The sequence below is a fragment of the Glycine soja genome, chromosome 14 (assembly GCF_004193775.1).
Source record: "Glycine soja cultivar W05 chromosome 14, ASM419377v2, whole genome shotgun sequence".
NCBI lineage: Eukaryota > Viridiplantae > Streptophyta > Magnoliopsida > Fabales > Fabaceae > Glycine > Glycine soja.
Genome location: NC_041015.1, coordinates 34,605,285 through 34,626,244, shown reverse-complemented (window position 1 = coordinate 34,626,244; position 20,960 = coordinate 34,605,285). Strand labels below are relative to the sequence as shown.

Below are 20,960 nucleotides of genomic sequence, written 5' to 3'. Positions count from 1 at the left end.
TTAACTAATGAATCTAACATAAAAATACTAGTCTCCCCAAACTGTCCAAACGGACAATTCAAGACTAAATACAATGACTAATGCAAACTGTCCGCAAGAATCATTGCATTTAGTCTCAAACAGGAATCTAAGGTTCACTCAGCATGAACAACAGTTGTTTATATAGCAAATTACATTGATGACATACAAGAACATACATAATCTAAATTTCGATTACAAACTAAGTGTGTGTGTGTGTGTGTGTGTGTGTGTGTGTGTGATGAGGGTGATGAGGGTGTGTGTGTGTGTGTGTGATTAGGGATTGATCACTCTCTCACCAGTAGCAAGAAAATCACATGGGGGAGAGAAAATGAATGAGAGAAAGCTAAGGGGTATTGGTTTAATATGGGACAAAGTGAGGTTGACTAGGTTGGAAGTGAGGTTGACTAAGTGTGTGTGTGTGTGTGTGTGTGTGATTAGGGTTTGTGTGTGTGTGTGTGTGTGTGTGTGTTTGTGATTAGGCTTTATGTATGTGTGTGTTTCTGATGAGGGTGTGTGTGTGTTTGTGATGAGGGTGTGTGTGTGTGTTTGTGATGAGGGTATGTGTGTGTGTTTGTGATGAGGGTGTGCGTGTGTGGGGGGTCATTCGAGGGTAGCAAAGGATCATCATATTCAAAACATCATCAACCACACCATGCACTCCTATATTGCTGGCATATAGAGATTCCCAGAGAGAAAAATAGCCGCTACAATCTCTGAATTGATATGGTTTATAGAAAAGTGACACCCTATTAGCATCAGCTTGCAAGAAAGTCACAACATCTCGAAAAGATAGCTTATATGATTTGGAAGGAAAGGGCATTGAATTGGTTCCAGTGCTTAGAACTATGGACAAGGGTCATGATTTGGCCAGTATTGAAGCATGGGTTGTTGGGGATGTTTCAAATTTACTTTTCAAAAAATCCAATTGAGGTGTTAATGGAGTTGTGATTGAAATTGGATGTTGGATTGATCATACAGGTAATTTGGAAGGTCCTTAAAGATGAACATAATTGAGAGAGAAGAAAATCAGAGAGAAAAATCTATTATTTTGCTCTGCCAAGGGAGAAAACCCTTCTACAATTGTTAAGTTTGCAAACTTAGTGCATGTTTGGATTAAACTTAAGTTTGCAAACTGTGTGTGTGTGTGTGTGTGTGTATGTGTGTGTGTGTGTGTGTGTGTGTGTGTGTGTGTGTGTGTGTGTGTGTGTTTGTGTGTGTGGAGGGTATATTCCACTGCTGCAAACCTCTATACCAGATAAAATTAGGCCTTACAATCCCTATGCACAAACAACATATTCATCCCCTAAGGCCTTCACGACAATAGCAGATTCATAAAAGGAATTTTTTTATCAACATTTCCTAAGAGGCTAATGTAGATAAAATTGTTACTGCTCGTTTCATTCAACAATTTTAATGTATTTTAGTTTTCATTGTTTTGGGCAAGGAAAACAGCTGAAGAAGGCAATTAGAAATATCGTGTACATAGAAGGCAATTATTTTGAAGCTGTTGTTACTACTGCTGCTTCATATTTTAAATTATGAGAGTAATATTTCTTGTTCTATAAGTTGTATTTGGTTTGGACAAACTAGTGTCTATTATCTTTTTCTCTATAGGATTCAAGATATGACGCAGGTTATTAGTAGCTATTATTAAAAGCAGACTTTAGTTTTTGATGTGCTCTCTATTAGCCTACTGGTATAAATTATAGAATTCTACAACTATACAAGTAATGCTTACAAAAACAATTTCAAAGTATTTTTCGAATCAAAGATATAAATACCTGAGTTGGAGGCTTCAGCACACTTGACTTTCCAGCAATGAGCGCATGAGCACTATTGGAAACAACAATGAGCACAGGATCAACAATGGCTAAAATCACTCCTAGTGGAATCTGAAAATTAAATGACAGTAGGACTTATAATCAATTAACATAGGTAATAAGTGAGGTTGTTATGCATATAGGCAGAAGACAATGAGGTTGTTAAGCATACTTGTAATATATGTTTTTAAAATCTGCTCCAAGTTGTAAGGGACCTCCTAAGAATAAGAAGAAGGATATAAGGATAATAATTTTATGCTTATCATTCATGACCTCAATACAACTATATAAAGATGTTGTCATAGCTACAAGACAAGGCAAAACAGAAAGCAATACGACAAGCACTAACAAGAAAAAACTAGGGCACTATCACCAAAGCACTACTGCTAACAAAATTATATCCAGACCGATTGCTCCAAATAATCAACTCTCTAAACTATGGTAATTATTTGAATATAGATAGATCTCAGTTCCAAATCAGAATATATTTTTTAATGCAATCTTTCTTTTTTGGATGGGAATTGTCATGACTTTTGAAATTGAGCTTTTAATTTTTTCAGTTAACCAACTTCACCATTAATTAAATTTAGCTACATTCTCAAACTTTTGGTAGAGGAGAATTTTGCCAAAAGTTGAGACAAGTTTGACCTTTTAAGACAAGAAGCACAAAGCTGAAACTTGCACTTGACTAGGAATAACTCACTAGCAGGGTTGGAGTGATTCGAGATTCTTGCCAATGGCTGAATAAAAGCCAGCCAGCACATGATCAAAACAATTTTCGGTATCTGTTTGATCTCTTGATGATTGGGATGCCGTAAAAGTGGATACAAATGTCTCTCCCCTTTACAGTTCTAGCCTTTAACCTTTAGTAATGATGATAGCATTTCAACACAAGCCACTTTCCCCACCATCCATCCACCTATTGGCAAGTACAAACAAATGATACCTCCATTTTGAGTAATTCCCGGATTTAGAAAATACTGTTATGTTTTCCTGAAGAATTAGAGTACCCATAACTAACTGCGATGAAACCAAACAAAATGGAAGAAGAAAGAGGTGCACAACCCAGTCTGTAATGAGGAAATTTGCATAACCAGAATGGAGAAAATTTTCTAAAATGTTGTAGCACAGAATTAAATTAGCGAGTTTTTCTTCTTTGATAAGAAAATAGCGATGAAACAGTAACAAAATAAGCCTACTTCCTAGCATTTAAAAGGGCAAAATTCAAATGGACTTGAGCTGTTCTTGGTTGCCTATGTATGTAGATATTTAAAACAAATAAGAAGGAAATGAATAATTGAATTGAGAGAACAAGAGCCAGGTGAAATTGGGAAAGGTAACGATAACAATGGATGCTCAAATTTCATAACCGGGATAAGAACGTAAGAGTTGGGAAGTCGGTATTACTTAACCAATAGCATGAGACCGACAAAGATACAAAAGGAGCCTAACCAAATGTGTCACAAGACAACAAGATTATTATGTCCCTTTCATTGTATGCCACAAGGTGACAGGTAAACTACCGTAAATTCCATCTTCCAACTTTCTGCCAAACCAACTAATGGAGATTATTAGGGACTAGAATCAAAGCAAAGCACTACTGTTAACAAAACCCAGGCCAGTTGATAAGAATATTTAGACATCTCTAATGAAAATTACATTGATAGAAACACATCGTTGAGTTTCAATTATTGGTAAAGTAGTCATCCTTCTTTCACCTAACTAAGAACTTAATTTAGCGGTTATTTTCAAAATACATGAATGTAAATAAAAAATATTGTGTTTTAATTACAAGTTTTTTTTCTGAATAAAATACATTTAATTCAAATAAATCATTGTTATTCAAAAGGTTGTGTGTGTCTGTGTATGATGAGGGTGTATGTGTGTGTGATGAGTGTGTGTGCATGTGTGTGTGCATGATGAGGGTGTGTGTGATGAGTGTGTGTGTGTGTGCATGATGAGGGTGTGTGTGTGTGTGTGTGATGAGTGTGTATGTGTGTGTGAGAGAGAGAGATGAGTGTGTGTGTGTGTGTGTGTGTATGTGTGATGAGTGTGTGTTTGTATGATGAGTGTGTGTGTGTGTGTGTGTGATTGAGATTGTGAAGCTCATACAATTCCACAGGTAGGCTTCCTGTCAAAAGGTTGTCCCCTAGCATAAGCTGCACAAGAGATATGCATGTTTTGAGGTTATAAGGAATGTTTCCAAACAACCTATTTGAACCATGTATTAGGAATTGCAGCTTTTGATATCCACAAACATTGATAGGTGTCATACCCTAATTTCGTTCGGGGACCTTTGCTTGATGACATGCAACTTTTGTTTGGTCCTTGTGAGGTGCTTGGCACCCATCATTAGGCAATTTGTGAAGTTCCGGGACATGCCGGAAATCAAAAGAAAATACTGATGCACAATCCGTAAGGTTCCGTGACACACCGGAAATCAAATGGAAGCATCGTTGCATAATTAGTGAGGTTCCGTAACATTCCGTAAGTCAAAAGAGGGGATGATTATGTAATCCGCAAGGTTCCGTAACATTACGAAAAGAAAACAAGTATCGTTACGAGATTCGTAAGTTTCCGTAACTTTACGAAAAAAGAATCACCAAAAAAGGTAAGGGGGGTGAACTTATCAAATAGGGGTGTAAATAGCAATTCAAATCTAGGCCCTTCCGGAACATTTTGGAAGTTGGGTTGCTTAAGGAGGAAGCAACTGGGTGGCAAGCTCCTCCACGTTTTTGAAAAATGGTTTCCGGGGCTTCCGCGGCTTCCGTAATACTTCCGTAAAATTTCCGAAAACCTTGGGTAAGCATATTCCACTTAACATTGGTGAAAGGGAAGAGAAAAAAGATGAAAATCAAATTCGAAAACACTTCCGTAAGGCTTCCATAACTTTTCCGTAAAATACGAAAAGGGGGTGAACTTAGTAATTCGGGTGCGCTTAGAAATCTTCTTCATTAAGTCTTTGGGCGGCAAGCACCTCTTTTTTTTTCTATAAATAGGGGAGGGGGGAGCTGTTTCAAAATGTTCAAGACCCCTTTGGCTATGCATTTCGGCTATTTTGGGCAAAAAACACGTTTTCGTGAAGAAAAATCGAGTCGAAGTGCTTCTGTAATGCTTCCGTAAGCGATTTTGTGGAAATTCTTCATCGTTCTTCGTCGTTCTTCACCGTTCTTCATCCGTTCTTTGTTCGTTCTTCATTCTTCAACGGGTAAGTTTTCGAATCCGAGACTTTCAATTCATTTCTTGTTTTGTGTACTTTCACTTTAATTTCGTTCATTTTTTATTTCTTTTCTTCTGTCTTTAACGCGCTTTTACCGTTTATTTAAGCCGTTTTCTCACCTAATAAATGATAAAATGAATTTCAACCGATCATTTGTGTTGTAATCTCATTTAATCACTTTTAAAACGAAATCTAACCGATCGTTCACGCTATAACCTCGGTTAAACCAAAAAAAGTAAAATAATAATAAAATAATCAAAATATCTTGAAAAATAATAATAAAATAATCAAAATATCTTTGAATAAAATAATAAAAAAAAATCAATCGGACGTTTTTCTTTGGAAGTTTCCTTGAATGAATTGATTAATAATCAAAGTGAAACTAAGACTAAAATCAACTCACAAATCAAGTTTTGTCCGAAAAATCACTAAAAACCGTTTTAAGGTCCAACGCCTTAAACGGTCCTCTTTGCTTTTATCGGTTAACATGGACCGTTCAAAAGCATAAAATCAACATGTGACTTTACCGCTTTTGCAAGAACTACGTAGGCCTGATTTCCTCATCGCAATTGAGGATACGTAGGAGCAAAAGCCCCGCTTTTGTCGACCACCCCGAGAGATCGTTAATGGTCCAACACCTTAACGTTTCTCTCCTTTCAAAATCAAAAGATCATTTAATGGTCCAACACCTTAAATGACCTTTTTGTTCAATCAAAATATATCTTGCAAAAAGATAAAAAAACAACTTAAACCAAACACTTTGTTCCGAAAGAACTACGTAGGTCTGATTTTCTCATCCCAATTGAGGAATACGTAGGAGCAAAGGGAAACACCCTTGTCGACCACAAAAAGAGAAAAAAATATAAAAAGGGTATAAAGGATATAAGGACATAAAAGGGAACGTAAAAATCAAAGTCATGTTTGCACATTCGATTAAAGGCTGTCGTCCCTTGTGACGGACGTGTGGGGTGCTAATACCTTCCCCGCGCTTAAATACAACTCCCGAGCCTTTCACTTAAAAGTTCGTAGATCGCGTCTTTTCCGGTTTTTCCGACGTTTTCCTCAAATAAACGTTGGTGGCGACTCCGCGCGTATTACTTTCGTGGAACACGCATCCCGCGAGTCACGCGTCGCCCTCCCGTTGAAGGGTAGGTTGCGACAATAGGTATCAACCCCAATATCTTAGTGTTTAACCAAAGATGTACAAGAACTTACATATTATTATGAACAAAGAGACATACCTATTGAAGATTTTAATGGGAGGCAAGAACTTGCTGGATCTTCTAAAACTTCATAGGAAAACTAACAAAATACTGTCACAAGAACTTGCTAGATCTTGTGACAAGTAACAAAATAATGTCAAACCTGACCAAGTTTCAAAAAAGTAAACATCTCATCAACATATATCAACCTAAAATTTTGTTTTAAAAATTCAAACAAGGAGACTTGTACAGAAACCTTGAAAGTAAATTATGTGTGTGTGTGTGTTTTATCTCTCTGAGGACTAATTTATCTAAACAAAATCTTTCAGGGACCAAAAACAGTCACTTTCTAGGACCAAATTGCATGTTAGCTTGTATATGTATCCATCTTGGGTCTGCTGTCATTCACATGAAACTTTTTAATACACATCCCAAACTTGGATGCACTTCCAATTTCCATAAAACCTAGGTGAAAGAAATGTTTTGAGTTTCCCAATAAAGCCTTTAGTTTATGAAGAAGGGGTATTCATTTATCTTTTGATGATACAACCAAGCCATCTTTAGACTGGCCAACAAGGAAAAGAATAGCTTTAGGAGTTGGAAGAGGCTTGCTATATTTGCACAAACAGTGTGATCCAAAGATTATTCATAGGGATGTGACGGCAGAAAATATCTTGCTTGATGATTATTGTGAGGCCGTGGTAGGAGATTTTGGGTTGGCAAAGCTATTAGACCACAGGGATTCACATGTGACAACAGCAGTGAGAGGCACTGTGGGGCACATAGCCCTTGAGTATCTCTTTACGGGCCACTCTTCTGAGAAAATAGATGTGTTTGGGTTTGGAATTTTTCTTCTTGAACTGATATCTAGCCTAAGAGCTCTTGACTTTGGGAAAGCAGCAAGTGAAGAGATTCAGGTTCTCCAAGAGCAAATGAAAGAAGCACATGCTTCTGAGATAGATTCAGTGAGACGAGTAACTTTGGAGATCAAAGAAGCCATAAAAACACTTCAGGAAAAGAATATGATAAAATTATTGAGATAGAATTGAAGATCAAGCAGCTTTCATTTGAGACAGAAACCGCAAGAAGGGAAGAGGAAGAAATGAGATCCAAAACACAAGAGCTGAAGCAAGAAGCTGAAAAATGCAAAGCAGTGGCAGAAGAACTAGAGAAGAAACTAGAGCTTTACCTAAAGCAAGATGATGGTGCAAAAGCATCATAACAAAGAGCCATTGAGGAGATGAAGATGAAGACATGATTGATAGAATAGAAACAACGACAATGGCTCAAGTTCAACCAATCAACAAAAGGTGGAATGAAGTGGACAACAAGGTGGAGGCAAACCTTAAAGCAATTGAGGAAATAAAAGCTGCAACTGATATGGCTCTGAGGAATACAGAGATGGTAGATTCTGCAAAGGTTGAAGTTGAGGGTGAACTGAGGCTTATTGAAGAACAATGTGTGTGTGTGCGTGTTTTTTTCACTTTCATTATTTTTTTATTTAATTTGAGATGCTATGCGACTCAAGTTACAAGTTTGTTTTTTAACTAGCTTGATATCAAAATTACATCTTTAATCATTTATCTGATCTATAAAAGATGTTATTAATAACAAAAGAAAATGAGTGTTTTGGAGCAAAACTAGCAGCAGCTGAGGCTCAAAGGAAGAGTATTTCACATGCATCACAGGAAAAGTGCGATGAAGAATACCCTTATCATCAGATTTTGCAATGTTTTCAGGCACCAATGGTCTATGTGTAGAGATTATTACTTGGGCAGGGCATGACTATATAATTTATGTTGCCCTTGGCTATTGAATTAAGTTTGCCCTTGACTGTATAATTTATGCTGAAAGCACAATATGCCTAATTGCCAAGGCTTATGTTGTTGTCAATGACCCTTGCTATCATCAACTTATGAGCCACTACTATATATAAACAGGTTAAGGGAGGGACCTATTATCCCATTACTGTCAAGAGGCACCTCAAGAAGGTACAACAGATTTCAGCTCAGTCCAAATTGCCCTACATATATCTTGTTCATTATGTGCTACAGTTTTAGTAACCATTCAACTTGAGGACAATGTTTCAATTGAAATCATAGAAGCAAGAAATGAAAGACATATTTATTGTGATGCTGACTAGGCAAGCTATCCTACAGGCTGACACTCTACTACTAGATACTATGTATTCATAGGAGGAAATCTGATCTCTTTAAAGAGAAACAAAATGTAGTGCAGAAGCTTGATATAGGGTCATGGCTTCAGCCACTTGTGAACTGATGTGGGCAAAAAAACTCCTCAAAGAACTTAAATTTTGTGAAGTTCTGCATATGCAACTACATTGTGATAATCAGGCAGAACTTCATATTGATCTTAATCCAATATTCCATGAAAGAACCAAACACATAGAATTTGACTGCCACTTTGTTCAACAGAAGTTGTTGGCTAAGGAAATTAGTATGGGGAGAAGTAGCTCTAATCATCAAGTATATCAATAGTGATTGGCTCAACAATCCAAATAGTACTTTGTGAACACTCTTAGGGAAGTAATCAAATTATTCCAGCCAGAGAGTGATCTGAATCAAGCAATCTCAATCCAGGATAAGGAACTTAAACCTAGGTGGCTATAAAATAGAAGCCAAGACGAAGGTACAAAAATTGAAACAATGGAGACAGAAAAGATTCAAAGCATGGTCAAACATTGACCCAATAGCGAGGAAACTGGAAATCAAAAAAATTGAGGCAGTGGACACATAAGCAATGGACATTGAGAACGATAGGGGATACAACTGTAATGGCAGCAACAACACTAGGGAGGAAGAGATTCAAAAGGAAGATGAAAGCGAGGTGGAGGTAGAGACAAATTTGGTTCAGATCAAACAATCAAGGACATATCAAGGGCCAAGGTGGGAGATATCCTCTTAACTACTATGTTGAAAACGGAAAACATGCCAGCAAATGCAATTGGATGGGCTATCTGAGATGATCTTAAAATCATTATGTCAAGAAGTTTGGAAGAGGGATGAAACATTATCAAGGAAAAAGGGATGAATTCTAGGAAGACTACAACTTGAGTAATAAAGTTAACAAACATTGCATGGGGGGAAGTTGCAATCGGCAAGCAGAACAAAATAAGGTGAGTCATGAGCAAACAATTGATGGACTCCAAAAGTCCACACAACAACCATTGATTAAAAATTTGATACAAACCCAAGGTCGAAGACCACCAAAGATTATGAAAGAGGAAAGCAGAGTGCATGTGTAAGGCAACAAAATGAGGTGTGATACACGTAACCTAAGTCAAATTAATGGGGTGAAAAGTAAAACTAAATGCCAAGTGGGCAGAAAGTTAGAGGGGGTGCATGTGCTCAAAGAGAATATAAGCATATAAGGAGGGATATGTGTGGGGAATGGAGAATTATTTTGGACTAGTGGGAGAGACTAGGCCTCTCAAAAGCCTAGAGCTACTTCTCTTTTTTATCTTCATTTCACCATTCACCATTGTATGCGTTGTCACTATCAGCTCCTAGATCACTTTGATCAGACCTCCATCTAAATAGTAGTGTTTTCATTTCACTTTTCATATATGATTTTCTGGTCCCTATCAGTTGGTAAGTAGCAAGGGCTCCCTATTTACTATTCTAATTCCAAGTTCTTATCAAAATAACTATTACAACTAAAAAGCCAAAATAACATAAGATATGTTTGAAACTTGCAAAATATTATATCAAAATATATGACACCATTAAATTTCAAAATAGAAAATTGACTTCAGCAAATACCAATACACAAGGAGAAATGCATAGAACAACTACACACATAGGTAACAACATCAATGCCATTACCTTCAAACAAAATCAATGTCATTCTGTTCAACTACAATTGAAATCAACATACATGTATAACATTAGATTATTTTGAACTTAATTTGAAAATAAGGAAATCAGAAAATCACCTCGCAAATGAAACTGCTAATGTACAAAAATAGAGCAAATCTGCAAAAAATGAAATGAAAGCTTGAGTATCTTGCTACATATACCCTCAACAATAAACAACTAATATAGCCTAGTGTCATGAATAAACAATTAGTCACCCAAAAAACCTAGAAGGAATGTATCTTCGAGTAAGTGATGAACAGGATGCTCAGAAGCCTTTTTAGAAGTCCAAGATGCTCACAATCTGAAAATAACCAGCCACGAGGGAATGCTCAATGAAATGTACCTCAACGAATGCTTACAAGACATGAAACAAGTAGAGGGAATGCTCAAAATCAGAAAAGATTAGGCGACAATGAGAGAAGCGACAATGAGGGAAGCAGGCATGAGGATGCTCACCAGACCAGTAGCAGGTTCACTGGGGTGACGACGAGACGGCGGTGACGGGTCGTAAGATGCAGTGTCGCGGAGGAGGGAGATGGCAGTGATGATGGAGACAGGGTTTGCGAAACTCAATGTGCGGGGAAAAGAACTTCATGTTTTAATTTATCAATAACACAACATCGGTTTTTCCAAAAAATCGATGTTAACTAGTTTATGTTAACATCGGGTTTTACAAAAACCAATGTTAACAAAATAACGTTAACATCAGGTTTTAAAAAAAAAACCGATGTTAACATAAACTAGTTAACATCGGTTTTTTCAAAACCGATGTGAATTAACTGAATTTATTACCACCATGCTTTGTTAACATCGGTTTTTTGAAAAATCAATGTTAATAAAGTCTGTGTATTTACCATTTTGCCATCGTGTTTTTGTTAACATCAATTTTAACAAAAACTGATGTTAATTTAGCAATTTTGAAAGTATTTTTTCTAGTAGTGGATGTATGCTTTCTTTTCTTTGAAATTCCTCTTGTCGGATTTTTCCATTTTTCTTTTAAAGACAGGACAATCAAATCTCATGTGCCCAGGTTGATCATATTCATAGCATTTTGGTGCTAAGGAGGAATCTTCTCCTTTCTTCTTTGGATTGATGTTTGATTTCCTTTGATTTCTTGTTTCTCAGAAATTTATTGAATCTCTTCACAAAAAATCTGAAATCATCATCTTCTATTTCATTCAAGACCTCTTTGTCACTTTCTTCTTGAATAGAAAATGATGAGGCTTTGAGTGCTATTCCTTTCCTCTTTTTATCATTCTCTTCATGTTGATGGAGTCTCATAAGTTCCATTTCATGTTCTTGAAGCTTTCCAAAAAGAGTTCCAAGAGACATGTTAGTAAGATCTCTTGATTCTGCAATTTCTATTACTTTTGGTTGACATTGTCTGCTTAAACATCTCAACACCTTGTCAATGAGATCTTCATTAGGAAATATTTTTCCCAATGGTGCAAGATGATTGACTATATGTGTAAATCTTTTTTACATATCTTGTATGGTCTCATTTTGATTCATTCTAAACAGTTCATATTCATGTGAGAGTGTTTATTCTAGATCTCTTGACATCAGTTGTGCCTTCATGGGTTACTTGTAGTGTGTCCCACATTTCTTTTTCATTTTTACAATTTGAGACTCTAAAATATTCATCCATGCCTAATGCAAAAGTGATTATATTTTTTGCCTTTAAATTGTATTGAACCCTTATTCTTTCATCATCATCCCATTCTTCTCTAGGTTTTTCTATAGTTGCATTTCCCACTACTATTGTAGGAATGAAGGGACCAACTTCAATGGCTTCCCATATATTTAAATTTATGGCTTCAATAAAGAGGCCTATCAATAGAATTTCCCTCGGAAAATGAAAAGTTAGATGAGTCCATAATTATTCTTGAAGTTTTTAAACTTTAGACGAAAATCCTGCTCTGATACCACTTATTGGACAAGTGACCTCAATAACTTAAAAGGGGGGGGGGGGGTGAATTAAGTTTCAAAATTTCCCACTAACTAACTTTTAACCCCTTTCTAAATGATAGACCCAAAATGTAGAAGAAGAAACAACAATCAATTTAATAATATTCTTTAGACATGCAAGACAAAATTGATTGCAATAACATAAATGAGATAAGGGAAGAGAGAAATGCAAACTCATTTATACTGTTTCGGCCACTTCCCGTGCCTACGTCCAGTCCTCAAGCAACCCACTTGAGATTTTCCACTATCTCTGTAAATCTTTTACAAACTTTGAACACACCTTGGGATCCCTCACTCTTTTGTTTAAAGATTGTCCAAGAGACAATCCGTCTCTTGATTACAACTGACTTTTTGAGATGAACAAAAAGATTTTTCTCCTTTAGAGTGGATGATACAAATTGAAGATCCTAGACGAATTTCTCTCTTTTAGAGATGATAATACAATTTGAAGTTCCTAGATGAATTCTCAATAGATTTGCAAGTGTTTGCCCAAGAATTGTTGAGAGAGCATTTGACAATTAAGTTCTCTTAGAAATATCTCTCTCTTGCTTTTTGAAGTTAGACATACATATATATAAGCCCATCATGCCTTTTCAAAAATGGTTTGATGAGATGAGTCTTTTCAAAAAGCTTTTCTAAAATTTTCTCACTGGTAATCGATTACACATTTATGGTAATCGATTACACAGTTATATTTTGAAGGGTCGTGACTTTTCAAATTGAATTTCAAGAGTTCTGTTGCTGGTAATCAATTACATGATTCAAAATTCAAATTCAAAACCCTTTTTAAAAATTCTTTTTCAAAATTGTCTTCTGGTAATCGATTACACTGCCTGGTAGTCGATTACTAGAGCCTTGATCTCTTGGAAACACTTTGTTTTGAGACAAAAACTTGATCTTGAATTAATCTTGAACCGATGCTTGTTTGTTGAAGCAACCTTGTATTGATGCTGAAGCAATGCTTAACCTTTGAATGTTTGTTGAAGTAATCTTGAAAGCAACCTTGTTTGATTATTCTTTGGTATCATCAAAATCATGTATTCATACATTCACAAATAATAGTCATGACCAAGGTTGACTAGTGGTAACTACAACAATCAAGGGTGGCTAAGGTAATGAAAGTAATAACTATGGTGGTGGCAATACTAACAATGACAATAATAATTGATAGTTAGCGATAACAATAGCCATGAGTAACATTACTAGTTAAATATTGTGTAGGTTTTAGGAGATATGGACTTTTACAACAAAATACATAACCAACTTTCTATTTTTATTTTGGAGTTTTAGATTTTTTCTTCTTCTAATTTTAAGAATTTGTTGTTAAACTTATAAATTTATTTTAAAAGGTATGCTAAAAGGATGTGAGACTCCTTACATGAGACTGTGAGCAAAATATATATATATAAATTTTTATGGGATAAGTTCAAATTGGACCATAATTGAATCCAACTAAAATCACACAAATTGAATATGTACTCAAAATTTAAACCTCGTGCTTTAAATTTTATTGAGCAAGTTTGGGTATCGGGTCAGTTGTGGGCTTCATGCAAGTCATGAATTATAGTGGGTTAAGCTAAAAAAAAAATTGAAATTCAATTCAGACTTTTGAAATAAAGCTAAAACATGGTGAGAATCAATCAATAAAAGTGGTTTCAAAACTAAGCTTAGATTGTATCATGATTAGATCGAATTAACATGGCTTAGATTTAATTTATGCTCGTTTGTCAAGTTCCACGCGGGAGAGAGGGGGGATCATGAGGTTGATGTGTGTCAAACCAAAAATACTTAAATTTAATTTGAGTTTCTAAAATAATGTCCAAACTAGATGAATATTCAAATTGCACAAATAGGTTAATTTTGTATCAACAAAAGTCAATGCTAATCAATATTGATGTTGAAGTCAACACTGGTTGATCAACACTTATTTACATTTTGTTTTACGTAATTAATTGTTATGATCAGAATTCTATTTACAAGATTTTTTATGGTAAAAATAACTGCCAGACACGATAATTAATTAACAAAAATAACTAAAATAAATAAATAAAGGATTAAATAAAACCGAGAAAACTAAACACTAAACCAAAATAAGAAAAAAAAAAACTAATATTATATACCTTCTATTGGATGAAAGTTTAAAATCCTAACGATTTTACCTAGAACTAGAAGAATATGCAAATTTATCATCTTGCAATTCAAAAATTTGTGGAAAAAAGACCTAGGTTTTCTTTTCCCTGCAGGTTGTCGTCAATTTGGATTGATATTCGAGATTGATAGGATCCAAACGGGGTCCATGGAACAAAATGTCTTATCTGTTAATATCAGCTTGCACGTTATCAAATCAAGTTGCTCGGAAGAGATGGGAATAGACCGACGTCACACAAAAGTGAGCATCCCAATTCCAACCTATCAAAATTAGTTTTTAACCACTAAAGAAAGTTGAAAATGCTATCAAAAATTGCTTGTTGGTTTTTTAATTAAGTTAAACAATTTTTATTTATAAAGATGAATTATTACTTTCTATTTTTACATATTTGTAAATAAAACATAAAAAAAATTCTTGTTTTTCCGTATTTTTTTTCTCCTTGTTTTGACATGTGATGTGTCATCATTTTTTCACATTTCTTAACCTTTTTTGTCACCATTTTAATTACTGATTAGTCTTAATTGTCAAATTAATTATGCAGTTTTATCATTTGGGCCAACTGGATTAATTTTGTGTTTTTAATTTAATTTCAGGAGAATTATAAGTAATTGGGCTTGAATCCGGAATTGGACTTGGACTTGATGAGAGCAGACAATTTTATTCTACCAAATCTTATCTTATCTAGATTTTATCTCACCTAGATCTTATCTTTTCTTATCTAGATTTTATTTTATTTAGATTTTGTCTTATCTTATCTAGATTTTATTTTATTTATGGGCTTGGACTTAACACAGATTTGTAAGTTTTGGGGCTGAGAACTATATAACAGCACCAAGGTTCTAGTTTTAGTCTCTCTCTTTCTTTCGTTTTGGAGAATAATTCTAGTTTTCTTCGTTTTCTACTACAATTTCGTTTGCTATTGATTAATGGAAGGCTAAGTCTCTAGCGTTGTTTTCTCTTGAGGATCAAGCGCAACTCTCTTTGAGGTTTTATTATTACTATTAAATTCTGATAAGTTTTTCCTCTTCACCAATTACTCTGTATTTGTTGCTATTAATCCATGCATGCTTAGTGCTTGATTAATTGTCTCTACGCTTAATTTACGTTCATGCTTAATGATCAGTTCGTTCATGATTAATTGGTGTATGTGTTGCTTAATCACATAATGAATGCCTTATGTTAAATTTTGCTTAGTGATTTAATTTAGGGTTGGATTAAGTGGTTGAACTGATAAAAGATAAATTCTTGTAACCTAGGATAAGAGACTTGCTTGTGCATCAAGGGGAAACAATGTGTTTTAATTCTGATATTTTTTAATTCAAATTTACTTGCTGTTTAATTTACAAAAACAAACAACCCTCCATTCGTTACTATTTTATTACTATCTGTTATGAACGTTTGGTTGACCATTCCTCGTTGAGAGATGACCCAGGATCACTTCCTAGATACTACATTTTTAATGTTTATTTGATTCGGGTATGGCCTCGATCAAATTTGGCGCTGTTGCCGGAGAGCAGTGGGCCAAAGGTTCATAATAGTGTTTAGTTATCTTATTTTGTGTAGCGTTCTGTTTTGCATTTCAGTTGCATTCTCAGTTTAGCGACTGTTTTAGCGACGGATTCAGTGACTGATTCAGCTTTTTTGTTTTGCTGTGAACAGTGCTGAACAGTGATTAGCAATTGGGAATTAGCGACAGATTTTGCAATTTAATTAACAATTTTTGTTTTGATAGTTAGAGATGTTATTTTTGGCTGAATTTTTGTGTGGTAACTTCTTTTCGTGTGAAAAATACCAGGAGCACTTAGTGTGGCAGTATTTGAGAGAGACAAAAATTTTGGGAACTTGTTTTTAGCAAAACTTAAAACGACCATAACTTTTGCTCCGGGTATCAAAATAACTATTATTATTTATGCATTTGGAATAGAAAAAAATTTCTCATACTGTGACAACCTGCTGAAGTCGGTTGGGGACTCCCAAACTCCAAAAATCAGTCATTTACTAAGTTTTTTTTAGTATTATTGTCTTATTTTTCTAAGCTTTGCTTAGGTAGTTTTCATAGTTAGACTTTCATGATTTTAGGGTGTTCCTCACAAAATTTCAACTCATTTTGATAACGTTTGAGTATAGCTGTAGTTTTACCCCCTTGTTAGGTACTTGTTGAGAAACACATTATTTGCTGCATATAGAGCATGCCTAGGGGCAATCCTGGTGATTTACAACCCTTTGATCCTGAAATAGATAGAACCTTTCATAGATTAGTTAGGCATAGTGTGCATCCTGGTCATTCTGTGCATTTTGAGCATTTTGAGCATTCTGTTGAGGGTGATTATGAATATTCTGATTTTGAGCATTCCACTACTAATTTTTATACTGAGAACATGGCTCAACCTCCACCTTGTGAGAGGACTCTTAGGGAGATGGCTGCACCTGATTTCACTTATGAAAGCTTGTGCATTCAATATCCTGATGAGGGTGTTCCATATGTTCTCAAGACTGGACTAATACATTTGATGCCCAAGTTTCACGGTCTTGCAGGTGAAGATCCTCATAAACATCTTAAGGAGTTCCATATTGTTTGTTCCACCATGAAGCCCCCTGATGTCCAAGAATATCATATCTTTCTAAAGGTTTTTCTTCATTCTCTAGAGGAAGTGGCAAAAGATTGGCTATACTACCTTGCTCCCAGGTCTATTTTCAGCTGGGATGACCTTAAGAAGGTGTTCTTGGAGAAATTCTTCCCTGCATCTAGGATCACTGCCATCAGAAAAGACATTTCAGGCATCAGGCAACTTAGCGAAGAAAGCTTGTATGAGTACTGGGAAAGATTCAAGAAATTGTGTGCAAGCTGTCCTCACCACCAGATTTTTGAGCAACTCCTTCTTCAATATTTCTATGAGGGACTTAGCAACATGGATAGGAGTATGATTGATGCTGCCAGTGGTGGAGCTCTTGGTGATATGACCCCTACTGAGGCTAGGAATTTGATTGAGAAGATGGCTTCCAACTCCCAACAATTCAGTGCAAGAAATGATGCTATTGTTCTTAAAGGAGTCCATGAGGTGGCCACAGATTCATGTTCATCTACTGAAAATAAAAAGCTTGAAGGAAAACTTAATGCCTTGGTCAACCTAGTAACCCAGCTTGCCATGAATAAGAAATCTACGCTTGTTGCAAGAGTCTGTGGTCTATGTTCTTCTGCAGATCACCATACAAATCTGGGTCCTTCTTTGTAGCAATCTGGAGTCAATGAGCAACCTGAAGCTTATGCTGCAAACATTTATAATAGACCTCCTCAGTAGCAAAACCAATAACAACAGAATAATTATGACCTTTCAAGTAATAGATACAATCCAGGTTGGAGGAATCATCCAAATCTGAGATGGACAAGTCCTCCACAAAAACAACAGTCTGTCCCTCATTTTCAGAATGCTGCTGGTCCAAGCAAGCCATATGTTCCTCCTCCAATACAGCAATAGGAACAACAACAGTCACCACAAAGACAACAAGCAACTGAGGCTCCTCCTCAACCTTCCTTAGAAGAGTTAGTGAGGAAAATGACCATCCAAAATATGCAATTTCAGCAAGAGACAAGAGCCTCCATTCAGAGTCTGACAAATTAGATGGGGCAGATGGCTACTCAGTTGAACCAAGCTCAGTCCCAAAATTCTGACAAATTGCCTTCACAAACTATGCAGAATCCGAAAAATGTGAGTGCCATCACCTTAAGGTCTGGCACCCAAATTTAAGTGCCTCCACCAGTAGCAGCATCTGCACCTGAACCTGTCAAGCTCCATTCTACACCTGAAAAAGAGGATGAGATAATTGCACAAAAGAGAAAGCTTCCTAACAAAAATTTTCATGCAGGTGAGACCTTCTTCTAGTAATTCTGACTTACAACAGCCTCCTATCCTTCTTCCATTCCCACCTAGAGCAATTCCAAACAAAAAGATGGAAGAAGAAGAAAAGGAGATCTTGGAGACCTTCAGAAAAGTAGAGGTGAACATACCTCTGCTGGATGCCATCAAGCAGATTCCAAGATATGCCAAGTTTCTAAAGGAGCTGTGCACCCACTAAAGGAAGTTCAAGGGCAATGAAAGGATTAGCATGGGTAGAAATGTGTCAGCATTGATAGGTAAATCTGTTCCTCACATTCCTGAGAAATGTAAGGACCCAGGTACTTTCTGTATACCTTGCATTATTGGGAACGGTAAATTTGAGAATGCCATGCTAGATCTAGGAGCATCAGTTAGTGTCATGCCTCTCTCCATTTTCAATTCTTTATCTCTTGGACCTTTGCAATCTACAGATGTGGTGATTCATTTGGCAAATAGAAGTGTTGCTTACCCCGCAGGTTTCATAGAGGATGTGCTAGTTCGGGTTAGTGAACTTATTTTTCCTGTTGATTTTTATGTTCTTAGTATGGAAGAGGGATTTTCCCATGGTTCAATTCCAATTATTTTAGGTAGGCCATTTATGAAAACAGCCCAAACCAAGATAGATGTTTATGCTGGCACATTGTTTATGGAATTTGGTGATATTGTTGTTCATTTTAACATTCTTGATGCCATGAAACATCCATCTGAGGATCATTCTGTTTTTCATGCTGAGATAATTGATCAGATTGTTGATGATTCTATGTTTGATTTTGATTTTGTTCTTCATGGTAGAAAACATCCATTTTTATCTGATTTGCATACTTGTCATTCCTTATGCATTGAATCTGAATCTGAGTTTGAATTTGATCCTGTGTTTGACTTTTATGCTGAGAGTGAATTTGAATTTAAGTCTTGATGTTGTACCTCTTGAATTTAAGTCTTATCTTATCTAGATTTTATTTTATTTATGGGCTTGGACTTAACACAGATTTGTAAGTTTTGGGGCTGAGAACTATATAACAGCACCAAGGTTCTAGTTTTAGTCTCTCTCTTTCTTTCATTTTGGAGAATAATTCTAGTTTTCTTCGTTTTCTACTACACTTTCGTTTGCTATTGATTAATGGAAGACTAAGTTTCCAACGTTGTTTTCTCTTGAGGATCAAGCACAACTCTCTTTGAGGTTTTATTTTTACTATTAAATTCTGATAAGTTTTTCCTCTTCACCAATTACTCTGTATTTGTTGCTATTAATCCATGCATGCTTAGTGCTTGATTAATTGCCTCTGCGCTTAATTTACGTTCATGCTTAATGATCAGTTCGTTCATGATTAATTGGTGTATGTGTTGCTTAATCACATAATGAATTCCTTATGTTAAATTTCGCATAGTAATTTAATTTAGGATTGGATTAAGTGGTTGAACTGATAAAGGATAAATTCTCGTAACCTAGGATAAGAGACTTGCTTGTGAATCAACGTGTTTTAATTCTAATATTTTCTAATTCAAATTTACTTGTTGTTTAATTTACAAAAACAAATAACCCCTCCCATTCGTTACTATTTTATTACTATCTTTTATGAACGTTTGGTTGACCATTGCTCGTTGGGAGACAACCTAGGATCACTTCCTAGATACTATATTTTTAATTTTTATTTGATTCGGGTACGGCCTCGATCAACATGCAATAGACAACAATATGAAAATAAGCAAAACTTTTGTATGTTTTGAGCATTGACTTGTGGAATTGTTTGCAGCAGTTAAATTAATTAAGCTGCTCTGGGGTTAAGGCCATGGGAGTGCAAAGCTCCTTTTGATAGTTTTTACGTGAGTGGGGCTGGCTTACGCATAGGATATAATCTTATTATATGTAGTTGTGATCGTACAGTTTATGAACCCATCTAGGTATTGGACAGTCATTGCTCATTACAAAGTAATTTTCTCTATTGTGTTGTGGTAGTTGAAACTTCTTGTGAAGTTTATTTTATGTTTCATTAAATGCAAATGAATGAAATATATACATATAGATACATCATAACTTGAAAATGCATCGAGTTTCAATTAATTCCTAATGAATGACACTTGCATCTAGTTTCAGAAAATGCATCAAACATATATATATATATATATATATATATATATATATATATATATATAGATACTCATAGTCATAGCTAGCTAGTGAGGTTAATTAATAACAGGATAAGTCTTCGTGTTGCCTCAAAGGCTTCATACACCAACAAAATTCAATCCTAACCATTTAACTAGTTCGTGGTTTAAGAATCAATATGCAAAATTAGTTGCTTTGTAAACGAATTACACATACAGACTGTCATCTGCACATACACATGCACATTTCATCAAATATGTTGTAAACACTATATACACACACACACACACACACATACATATACATATACATATAAATGCATATACATATACATATACATATATGAAAGACTTACCAGGCTTCATTTCTTTTATATTGCGTCTTGGGAGACTAACACGAAAGATGAAGAGAAAGGAAATGATTCGAGTCCTATAAGACTGAGAAAGGAAGAAAGACTTCAAATGGCAGTGCGAGAAGGAGAACAAAGTACAGAAACACGAAGAAAGAAGAAGGAACCTAACCTTCCAGGACAAACAATTGCAAAACTGCGAGAGTGATGTTGCAGTGCCGCGAGAGGTTGTAGTGCCGGCAGTGACGAAGTTATAGTACCACAAGATGTTGCTAATTAGAGTGCCAAAGTGTTCAAGTGAGAGTGATAAGAGTGAGAGGTTTCAAAGTTATTGAATTTCAGGGTTTTTGGCGCCTGACAATGATTAAAAG

The 20,960-nt window shown here is 35.6% G+C and overlaps 1 protein-coding gene across 1 annotated transcript; it reads left to right on the top strand.

Moving 5' to 3' along the window:
- The first annotated feature begins 2,866 nt into the window (after positions 1-2,866).
- Positions 2,867-7,485, top strand: LOC114384013 (protein NSP-INTERACTING KINASE 2-like). Its single transcript, XM_028343694.1, has 3 exons — positions 2,867-2,897; positions 6,828-7,237; positions 7,324-7,485. The coding sequence occupies exons 1-3, from the start codon at positions 2,867-2,869 to the stop codon at positions 7,483-7,485; spliced, it is 603 nt and encodes a 200-aa protein (XP_028199495.1).
- Positions 7,486-20,960: the final 13,475 nt, after the last annotated feature.

What these genes read in the sequence shown, in the direction of transcription:
- LOC114384013 (XM_028343694.1), top strand. Translation starts at nt 2,867, where the DNA reads ATGAAACCAAACAAAATGGAAGAAGAAAGAG. An exon ending in CAAAATGGAAGAAGAAAGAG is followed by an intron (nt 2,898 to 6,827) that starts GTGCACAACCCA and finishes AGCCATCTTTAG; the next exon opens with ACTGGCCAACAAGGAAAAGA. An exon ending in AGATAGATTCAGTGAGACGA is followed by an intron (nt 7,238 to 7,323) that starts GTAACTTTGGAG and finishes AAGATCAAGCAG; the next exon opens with CTTTCATTTGAGACAGAAAC.